Below are 10,860 nucleotides of genomic sequence, written 5' to 3' on the forward strand. Positions count from 1 at the left end.
TATACCTCTTTAATACATAAATGTTTAACCTTTTCGTGTTCTCTTTCGTCAATTGGGTCACCAATAGTTTTCCTTCAGAGCTTGAGGATAGGGCTCTACAGATGGTATACATATACATATACGTATACGTGCGTACTTAATTCTTGAATTAATTAATAAATATTGGTACCTTTCATTGAAAGAGCGCGAAATTTATGCAAACGAGCATAGCCACACTACCTTGTTGAACTTCAGATATTATTCAGAAAAGCCACTGTTATATGTATCCCTGTGGGCACCATCAAAGAATATCCACAAAAAAGTTACATGCTCCAGTCGTAAGAAATCAACTATAATATTCCTATACAATGAAATTGATACTTGTCGATCCAAGCAGGCATGGAAAAGGTAAAGATAAAACTAAAGTCAAACATAATAAAATTCGATCGCAAGAAAATGGAATAAGCAAGAAATTACACCATCTCCCGATGAGATCTCACCAGACTCGAGAGCCACCTCTTATATTTTATAAATTTAATCCCAATAATCATTCAAACGGATTTGGACAAGATACTTACCTAACTGGCACTTTAATTACAAGATCAGCAAGAACAGTACCGGGGGCTGTTGACGGTACAAACCAAGCAGATAATCTTTCATATTCGCCATTAAAATCCAAATTCGACAGCCGGTGCTTGGTTATCAAGACAGATCCTCTCTATAATAATTCAAATAGAGACTTAGTATCCAGTGTTAAGAGACTAGGTACCTCGTGCAACAATAAAATATCAAAATTAACATTCATAAATAACACTTTAACACATGATCTAAACGAGAACCGAACATTCGGGTTTTCCGATAAATATATACCTCTATCTGACGTGAAGAAGGCGAACGACCTAGAAAAGATGGTGCCTATTGATACTAATAGTTTGGTAAATATTGTTCTTCAAAGTATAGAGCGGTTATCTGCGAAAACGAAGGCCGAAGATAACGAGAGCAATACTGGCATCGTATCTGCCAATCCTGATCTACTCAAAACTGGTATAGATAATACTCTCCCATTTATGACACGAACTTTCAGTTCCGATGTGAAATTAAAACCAAGAAAAGTATTACAAGAACAAATTGGAACAAGAGGTTATTCGAAGTTCAAACTCCGGATTAAAGACAATGCTGATAACCATAATGATACATTGAGCCATTGATTTGGATCATGTTGCGATGAAATAGATGATATAGATATTATACAATATTAAATAGGAATACACTGACTTTACATATGGTAACTTTTCAAATATCTTGCATTACTTTTAAAATTTTATCTTCCATTACGCTCTCAAAATCTTCTTTGGTAACGGCTTCACCATATTCTGATAGTATATTTTTAATCCTACGTACAGCTGTGAGACCTTCGACGACTTTCTCTCCGACTGCACCATCGAAAATTACTCTAGCAAAATCAACATCTTGCTTGGATAGGTAAGCTAAGATCAATGATTCTGTAACGAGGTCACTGCTTGATAGATTCGCGGCTTCATTTTTCTCTTTACTGAGTGATTGAATGTTCTTGTTATAAATATCAAGAGAGTCATCGATATTGAATTTGGATTTTGTCAATATCAATACTATTAGCATTTTAGCATGTAAATCCGGTTCAGTACAATTCCCAATAAATGCCTCTGCGTATTCTGCTAAAGTAGTGTTTGAAGTTTTATAACTTTGGTATGATAAAGCCAAGAATGTTTCGAAAGTTAGGTCAGAAGAGTGATCTGGGAATTTCGAAATATATAAACGATAAAACTGGAAAAAGGAAGTCATATCGCCCCTAAACACCCCAATTGATCTTAATATATTCTTCGCTAAATGTATGTCGGTCGTATCTAAATTAGTACGAGCAAGTTCATTCAAAGTATCTATGAAATCAGTTTTGGTATCAATAGGAGCTGTCAGGATCTCATAGTCGGGATTCGAACCATTCAATTTAGGATATTCGAGCCGTAGTCCTTCCATTATCTTTTTAAAGCTTGTCGCATTCTCTTTTTCCTCTTCTGTTAATACTATTTGTAAATTTTCTCCAATGATTGCAACAGCTTTTTGAAGAAATTCTTTATTTGTAGCTACAACATCAAATGGGAGAGCTTTGTAAACGTCATATACTTGACGTGAAGTCAATTCCGTTAAATCTTCGATGAGATCAAATATAGGGGTCTTGCAAAGTCCTATGATTGATGGCAATTGAAAGGAAACTTTCTGCTTCAACATATTCTTGACCAATGTTATAGCAATATTTTCCGGGATCAGTCGTTTCTTCGAAATCATTTCCACCAGAATTAAACTCTTACATATATCCTCGACAGTCATATCTAGCTTGCCATCAGCTAAATCAACGGCATCAAAATGAACCATTTTTTCTAAAACACAAAGAAGTATATCATCTTGTAATTCGGTGAATTGATCGAGGTATTTTGTAAATAATTCCCAAGAGCTGTTCACCCTACCTGGATTGTTTTTAATAATTTCTATGAAAGCTTCTGTTGTTAGCGGTTTACCCAGAGTCTCGAGAAACTTCGAGTGAATTGTTGCTATACCAAATTCATATTTAGCCAATTCTTCGATCAGTTTATTATGGATGGCAGAATGATGTGAAGGTGGAAGTTTTTTTGATGCTTTCAATAAATTATTGAGATCAGACGATAATGTATAAGGATCTTTCGGTATGGATGGTAAAGATAATGTTAGGTCTTTCCTTATAATGTCGAAACAAGGATCATTCAATATCTGTTTAGAGACTATAGTAAAATCTTTTTTGTTTGCACTAAAAGCCCTTCTAGAAACAGAGAACGCTCTTTTGAAAAGTAACATTGAGTGTATCTTTCTTTTGTTTCTTACGCAAGCAAATTTAATTATAATCTCCACTGATGGCGATGATCTCTTGAAGCCAGTTTCCATCAAGATATACGGTCCATTACTTCAAAGATGTGCAGACTTTTTACTCTTAAGAGTCATGCTCATCGAACTTTAGTCACTACTAGATTACGTGAAATGAAATATTCTCAGTCTTAATCCAGGCACGTGATTGATAAAATTTTTAAAACTTCGAGATTTCCGAGTTCAAATCCGCCTGGATGCATCACGTAAACAAATAAGCCGACACATAAAGAAGGTGAAGAAGAAACCTTGCTTCAACCGGTTTACGAAGCTGTAAACCTTTCCAGGCCATCCACAAACGTAGAACTAGACAACTGAGATCTATCTACTTCACGAATGGCACGGAACTGGACTACATAATTAACTAATAATACGTTTGCTTTCCCTTAGCTCTTACTTGTTCCACATTCTATTTCGTTAAAAACCTCCAGGAGATATGTCTGACCAAAGAGTTTTCGCAAGATATAGAGCAAATGAGATCAGGTTGGATCTACAAAATGTTGACATAAAAAAATTCAAATCAGGCACCACCAAGAAAAAGAATGCCTTAAGAAAAATCATAGTAAATTTGACCTTAGGAAACTATAACGAAATGATAGATTTACTTCCAGAAATCCTTAAATTTTGGCAAATTGAAGACGATCTTGAAGTCAGGAGAATTTGCCACGAATATACTAGATCGGTCGGGTCGATGAAACCAAAATTAACTGATGAAATTTTGCCATTCGTATTGAAGGACTTACGAAGTAAAAATGAAAACTTACAAATCATGGCCTTGAGGACATTGATCTTTGTACCTTCTCCGCCCTTCACTAGCGAAGCATTTAAATTTCTAATGTCATTAATAAATCACCGTTCAGATTCCATAGAATTGACAAGAACTGCTATATATTCTTTGGTTCAAATGGATGATTTTGATCATGCGAGAATTAGCGGATTATTGGAGATTTTATTAGATATTGTATCACAATCATCAGAAGAACCAACTATCCAAATAGCTGCCTTAAACACTATATATGCAATTCATGAAAAACACCAAGATATGAAACCATTGGGTATATCGATTGATACATGTTTTAACCTTCTTAGTCTGTTGCCAAATTTGAATGAATGGGATAAAGGGTTACTACTAGAAGCTTTGCCAGCTTCCGTAGTACCACAGACCCATGATGATGTCTTTGATATGATTGACATTGTTTTGCCCCAACTTCAACATGTGAATATGCTTGTCGTACTAAATACGTTGAAATTTATCGTTTACCTTTTAAATTATGTCGACAGGATCAATGAAACATTGGTAAAAAGATTATCAAGTTCCATTGTTGCTTTACTAAACAAGCCTCCCGAATTGGAATTCCTTCTTTTAAGGAATGTCATATTACTTTTATTAAGTAGACAAACGCCTTTATTAGAATTCGATGTGTCCTATTTCTTTGTGGAATATTATGATCCGATTTATATAAAGGATACAAAGTTAGAGTGCTTGTATTTACTTGCAAATAGTGAGAACTTGCCTCAAATCTTAGATGAATTGGAACAATATGCTACTGATATCGATATCCAAATGTCACGTAAAGCAATTCGCGCCATAGGGAATTTGGCAGTTAAGCTAGATGATAATGCAGCAACTGAGTGTGTTCATATTTTGCTCCATTTGTTGGAGTTTGGGGTCGATTATGTTGTTCAAGAAATAATTTCAGTCCTCAGAAACATTCTTCGGAAATATCCCAATAAATTCAAGTCTAACATCAGGGAAATAGTTGAGTATACAGATTCGGTCCAAGAGCCTGAATCAAAAAATGCAATGTTATGGATAATAACCCAATATTCAGATATCCTTCCAAATTACATGTCAATTTTCCAGAACTTAACCTCATCGTTGCTTGAAGAGCCTCTCGAGGTTCAATTTTCAATCTTAAATTCTAGCGTTAAATTCTTTGCCAGAAGTCCTTCAGCCGAAACAAAAAACCAATGTATGGGCATAATACAGTTGTGTATTAATGAAATCGACAATCCGGACCTACGTAACAGAGCGCTCATGTATGATAGATTGATAGCAGTATCAGGGAACATTGGTGTAACCAATCCTGGCATTAGTATATTGCAAACTATTGTCGACGGGAAGCTTCCTGTTATAGAACTAAACTCTAAATTGGATCCCATGGTTTTAGAGGAATTAGAACTGAATATGAGCTCAATCACTTCTGTTTACTTAAAACCAACCTCGCAGATATTTAGAGGCAATAGAACAAAATTGTTACCACAAAGCCCTATCCTGGTAACTGATAGGGAAGCCTTAAAAATAACAAACTATAAAGGACTTAAAAATAAAGGAGACAGCTCAACAAAAGGGATGCCCAAAAGAACGGCAACTATGAGTGATTACGATAAACCAGCTGAAAAAGTCAATCAGTTGAAAGGGAAAAGAAAATCAACACTCAATGGCCCTTCAAAGCTTGCAAGAAAACCATCTATGCTTATGAGAAGGCTTTCCATGAAAAATCCATTTTAAATCATGAACGAAAAGATTAGAATGACATTTCATGTTTAGAGTATGTATTTTCTGATAATTATGATGTATATATGCTATAAATGGTGATTAATAATTAATAAATTATTCTGGTCCTATTATGTGTCCTATATTGTTTGTTGAGGAAAACGTAGATTTTCTACGATAGGTTTTCCAATCCTTTCAATAACATCATGAGCCCAAAGGACGTCTAAATGAGAGTATTCGTCAATGTACCATATTTTGAATAAGGAGTGCTTTTCATTATGGATAAAGTGGTTAATTAATCTTTCCCCATCGACCAGTCTATCCTGTCTTGGGATGAACATCATGATATAAGGGTATTCTACATCAGTGTCTCTCTTCATATTCAAATGGTTCTCGACGGATCTACCGTGAGCTGCTGTACCAGAATCAGCAACAGGAAACCATACTTTGTTATCTGGAAACATCCTTCCAGCCCCATTTTTGAAACTAGTTTTACTAGGCTTTGGACTCAGCCACCATTCCATCAGTTTGACTGATATATGAACTGGAGAGAACAAGAAATGTCGATTTCTTAACGGCCTATCCCATAGGATATCGTTCCAGTCAAACAGGTAATTGAACATGATATATGAAAGGAAAGAGTATAGTTTAGTACCAAGCATGATTGACCTCATTGTCATCATTAGAGGGATAAATGATTTAGTTCCAAAAACCCAGGGACTATCTATACCCATTGCCATAAATCGTACAAATCCTTTCTCGTCCAATAGAGGGCCCGGATATATAGCCGGTGCTAAAGCGATATAGTTATCTAGTTTGTCGATTAATTTGAAATCCTTATCATACAGTTCTTCTCCATTTATTAATCCCATAAATCCTTGAGTAGTCCCTTGTGAGTGAGATATGAGGGTTAACTTTTCGAAATTAGTCTCTGATAACGTTTTTTCTATTAATGCTTTTAAATCATACTTTACCATTTCATTCAAATCCCAATCCCATTTCTTAGCTGGGGTGCCAACCTTCTCCATATTCCATTTAGCTTTTAATCCACAGCGATTATTTCCTAACCAGATATCGAATCCAGATTCGTGTAAAAAATATGCCAACGATTTTCTACCACCGGATGCAAATGCTCCACTGCTTTGCAAAAGCCCATGCAGCATTAAGATAGGACGACGAGATATGTCTCTCTCTTGTTGTTTGGATGACTTCAAATGCCATAAGTCAATAATAAATCCATCATCCGTCTCTACTTCAAAAGTTTCTATCTCAATGTCATATTGGTTATAATAATAACTCAGATCTGCCACTAATTTATGGTCTTCTGCAAGTAAAATGTCAGGAAAAGGGTTGCTTGTTTGATTAGCCCCTTCGATTAAAGTCGGGTGTGGTGCGGATGCAAGTGATGTTATTGTATGGTCGTACTCAATATTACTCATTCGTTCATTCTCTGAATCCAATGGAGTTTCAGATGACACAGATGAGACAGATGGCTTCCTTTGTTTACTGTACTTCGAGGATTTATATGCTTTATTCTTCGGTTCGTTGATACTTGTTTTAGAACTTCTGGTATCTCTTGGGTCAACACGTTTTTTTATATGCACAGTAACATAATTGTGCCATAATGATAAGATGAACAAAACCGTCATAAAGATGTTCAATATTATCGCCGAGACTATGCCTTGTAGACATTGCACGATAAAAGACATTCTTTTTAACGCTAGAAGCTCCGTGTATTTGGATGAGTAATGTGTTGTTATGTAGTACCTATCCTCGTACTGCTGGCGCTTCTAATTTATGTAACATCGAAGATGGTATCTTGTTGTTTTCTTTTGTTTTTGTTTTTATTTTCGATTTTTTCAGTTCGAAGTATTGTCGATGCCTTCTCTCCGATTTTTTCAACAAATAACGCAAAGTATAGTTTATGTTGGTAATTAATGTTACGCGAATTCATTAATAAACAATCGTATACTAGAAACGCCAGCTTATAGAGACAAACTATATAGTATATGTGTTTCACATTAGTGACACATAATATACCATTCCCATTCGATGGCATTTTACAAATTAACGAAACAGTTCGATGAGAATCTGCTCCAAGGGCAGGAATTGACGATCACCGCAGCCCATTTCAGAAATCAAACAATAGTTCAGATCCGCCTAGAAGGTCAGATCGATTCTACGTATGAGGTAACATTGGAAGGTATAAGTTCCTTGGAACATAGTCTCACTCGTCCCCTTGCAGGCCGACAATTTCTAAATGAAAACCAAGGCGGTGTAGATGTAGATGAAGATATCGACTCAAGCCACTTTATAAGGGACAACTTATCAGATTACAAGGTTGTTACAAAATTAGGGGATCCAGATGACACACAGTTGACAGTTATCTCTTCGCAGATTGCAGAGTTATACAATAGCGTAATTATACCCAAATTTCAACCTTCACATGAGATGGATAACAATGGTAAATTTCTCATATCGATTAGCAGCAAAATTTGGAAGGGTGACGGATCAGCAGCTTTTCAGAAGTTAGTGTTCATCTTACAAAGTATTAAAGAGATGTATCTATAAAGTGACAATGTAAAAGCGATTTACAATAAAATAAAATAAATAAAACTATTGCCGAGTATATTTTATTAGAATATGTGCATCTATCTATAATAAAAATAGACTATTAAATCTATATAGACTGGGTGTTTTTCGTACAGATCTACTACTTTTTAGTGAGAATCGTCAATAACTGCCATATCAATAACTTGCAAAGAAAACGATTTCTCCTTAGCTAGGGTTACTAATTCTCTATAGCTAACCGGATCAATCAGACCTAGTATTGTTGAAGTTTCTGTAACTTCTGCTGGTTCTAATTTATTAGTTGGTCCTTGTAAAACAATTTTGTTTAGCTTTTCTTTCAACTCAGAATCATGGTTGGTATCTTTTAAGATGATTTTCACCTTCATTTTTGCTCTACTAATTGGGATGATTTGTTTATTAACCAGTAGTTTGATGGCTTCTAATGCTTGTAATTTAGCTGGTTTATTTACTACAGGGCTAAATTTCAATTCATTCAATGCTTTATGGATCATCGTAGGAGGATATCTTTTCTTAGATACCGGATTCACACACTTTGCGCTAATAATGGTTAACATTTCATTATTGATTTTATTGAGCATCAATTGTCTTTCCTTCTCAGATAATTGAATTTCTCCTTTGATCATAATCTCTTTGATTACAGCATCTATATCCGTTGTACCAAAACATTTTTGTAAATCTTCTTTAGATGCCACTAATCCTTTGGAAACATTCATGAAAACTTGATGGATTTGTAGAACTTCATCAAGATCCTTTTCCACACCCTTTCGATAATCTTGAACTTTGTTTTGGTAACATGCAATCTCGAATCTCTTTCTTTCTTTTTTCAATTTAACTAATGAGACATTAGTTAGCTTAATTTGACCTGACGGTTGATTAATCGGCATAGTAGTAAATTCGCTATATTATAATGAATAGATATATATATATAACAGGAACAAAACACGGTCTCACAGTATTTTTCCTTGAGATGGTATAGACTTCAAGGTAAGGTATCCATCTCTGCATACAAAATTCGAAGGTCACTTAATTATTAAGATACGTACATAGCTTTTCTTTCAAGTTGCTCTTCAAATTAAAAAAAAAGATCAAAAATAATAGCTTACGCGTGTTACCCTGGTGGAACCCCCATCCAATAATTTCTACATAGACTGCACAAGGTAGACAAAATTAATAATTGAGGTTGTCTCCCTCATTACGTTGCCTTACCTTACCTTACGTACACAAAAAAGATGGAGTCTCCGAACGTATGTGGAAGGAAACTGTTTGAGTTCAAGACATGGAGGACTAAATATCAAGTACCAACTCTTCATAAACAAACTACTTTAAGGGCTTCGACATTACGTTCACAAAAACAAGCATCTTACAAACCAAAGAAACTATACAAATCCGAAATGTTCATGGACAATAAAAAGTTTAGGTCCAGGAAGCAACAACTTCTTTATGATATGTCTCTAGCAGGAAAATACCAAAGATTATTGAAAAAGAATCCTTTTTTATACTTTGGGTTACCCTTCTGTAGTATGATTGTTTTGGGTTCCTATTGGCTTCAAGATTTTACCGCACTGAAATATGAACAAGCTGATAGGAAAGTGCAAGAAATAAATGAAGAAGATATAGTCAAGATGAAAAATAATCAACATAAATTCGACATGAAGGAAGAATACTATCGTCTTCAAGGGTTACAAGAAGAGGACTGGGAACCTGTGCGTGTTCCTCGTATTGATGGTGAGTCCGATAATGTCTGGTGAATATGATACTAGTTGCATCTCTAAATATTTGAACTGTAGTCATTCGTAAAAGTAACAACGGCGATACTACAACGGTTTATAGATCTTTCACTAGATGATTAATTACGTTTTGTTTTCTGTGGAACTAGGGTGAAAATCAAGGACCAAATATTTTCCAATCAAACAGAAACCTTAACATACTTCAACAAAAGCCAATTGTTAGTTAGTTCTTTTTGTTTGGATAAACATGAATCAGTATACTAAGAATCGATCTTCTATACCTAGCATTGTGAAAACTCCCAATATCGGGAAAAGCTCACTCAGAAGAATATGTCTCATACCTATATTCGTGATCCATCAAAACTCTGAATTAATCTACAGGGATTCCTCCTGTTTAATGAATCGTTTAACATACCTTGTTTCTCCATTCTATTGACATTAGTTTTTATCGTCTTTTGAAGAACTTATTACCGTATGTTTTAAAGGTCACCCCCGGCCGAACTATATAACCAAGAGCTATGAAACTAAAAAACAAAGAGAGGAAGGGTCTGAGTGTAATCTCCAACTCCTAAAATTTTGGTTAGCTAAACAGATTATCAGTAATAGAATCTATTGTCGTTATCAAATGATTCTCTGGTTGCTATGTCATGTTGAGTCAGGTTGGCTACCTTAATAGATGTATTAGGAACAATAGGGGAAGATATCGAGTATAAAAAAGGATAATCTCAATATTATCCATTATTTCTTTTCTTTTAATCCATAATATCTACTATTATACGATGGAAACTGAAAATGTTAATTATAATGTTTATAATGAAAAAACACTTCACAGTTCATCTTTTCTCGACGCGAAGGGCACGGTAAGTTAGATGAATGGCGGCGATGTACGGAGGTCAATCACTCGTGAAGACAGACCTTTGGCTTAAAACCGGATAGACCATTAAGTATGGTTTAACAGATAGATCCAGTAGAAACATTCTTGTAGTTTGAAGTAATGCAACCAATATATATAGCTATGTACAAGATATGAGATTCTTTTACTAAAATATATAATGTACGCTCTTTTTGGCAATGCGCCAAGAGTACATTAGTTCTCGAAGCATCATTGCGTCAGGTAGCTCATAGATTGGCAAA

General features: G+C 35.0%; 7 protein-coding genes across 7 annotated transcripts; 4 read left to right on the forward strand and 3 right to left on the reverse strand.

Moving 5' to 3' along the window:
* Window positions 1–347: 347 nt before the first annotated feature.
* Window positions 348–1,187, forward strand: NDAI0I02050 (uncharacterized protein; the record flags this gene model as incomplete). Its single annotated transcript, XM_003671969.1, has 1 exon — window positions 348–1,187. The coding sequence occupies one exon, from the start codon at window positions 348–350 to the stop codon at window positions 1,185–1,187; it is 840 nt and encodes a 279-aa protein (XP_003672017.1).
* An 85-nt stretch (window positions 1,188–1,272) lies between these two features.
* Window positions 1,273–2,931, reverse strand: MRX12 (Mrx12p; the record flags this gene model as incomplete). Its single annotated transcript, XM_003671970.1, has 1 exon — window positions 1,273–2,931. One exon carries the CDS (start codon window positions 2,929–2,931, stop codon window positions 1,273–1,275), a length of 1,659 nt encoding a protein of 552 aa, XP_003672018.1.
* Window positions 2,932–3,346: 415 nt separating this feature from the next.
* Window positions 3,347–5,422, forward strand: APL1 (Apl1p; the record flags this gene model as incomplete). Its single annotated transcript, XM_003671971.1, has 1 exon — window positions 3,347–5,422. One exon carries the CDS (start codon window positions 3,347–3,349, stop codon window positions 5,420–5,422), a length of 2,076 nt encoding a protein of 691 aa, XP_003672019.1.
* Window positions 5,423–5,547: 125 nt separating this feature from the next.
* On the reverse strand, window positions 5,548–7,116 carry YEH2 (sterol esterase; the record flags this gene model as incomplete). The annotated part of the gene is made up of 1 exon (XM_003671972.1): window positions 5,548–7,116. One exon carries the CDS (start codon window positions 7,114–7,116, stop codon window positions 5,548–5,550), a length of 1,569 nt encoding a protein of 522 aa, XP_003672020.1.
* A 343-nt stretch (window positions 7,117–7,459) lies between these two features.
* On the forward strand, window positions 7,460–7,978 carry IRC25 (Irc25p; the record flags this gene model as incomplete). The annotated part of the gene is made up of 1 exon (XM_003671973.1): window positions 7,460–7,978. One exon carries the CDS (start codon window positions 7,460–7,462, stop codon window positions 7,976–7,978), a length of 519 nt encoding a protein of 172 aa, XP_003672021.1.
* Window positions 7,979–8,127: 149 nt separating this feature from the next.
* Window positions 8,128–8,883, reverse strand: SDO1 (guanine nucleotide exchange factor SDO1; the record flags this gene model as incomplete). Its single annotated transcript, XM_003671974.1, has 1 exon — window positions 8,128–8,883. The coding sequence occupies one exon, from the start codon at window positions 8,881–8,883 to the stop codon at window positions 8,128–8,130; it is 756 nt and encodes a 251-aa protein (XP_003672022.1).
* Window positions 8,884–9,228: 345 nt separating this feature from the next.
* On the forward strand, window positions 9,229–9,747 carry COX16 (Cox16p; the record flags this gene model as incomplete). The annotated part of the gene is made up of 1 exon (XM_003671975.1): window positions 9,229–9,747. One exon carries the CDS (start codon window positions 9,229–9,231, stop codon window positions 9,745–9,747), a length of 519 nt encoding a protein of 172 aa, XP_003672023.1.
* Window positions 9,748–10,860: the final 1,113 nt, after the last annotated feature.

Source organism: Naumovozyma dairenensis, chromosome 9 (genome assembly GCF_000227115.2).
Source record: "Naumovozyma dairenensis CBS 421 chromosome 9, complete genome".
In the NCBI taxonomy this organism is placed as follows: domain Eukaryota; kingdom Fungi; phylum Ascomycota; class Saccharomycetes; order Saccharomycetales; family Saccharomycetaceae; genus Naumovozyma; species Naumovozyma dairenensis.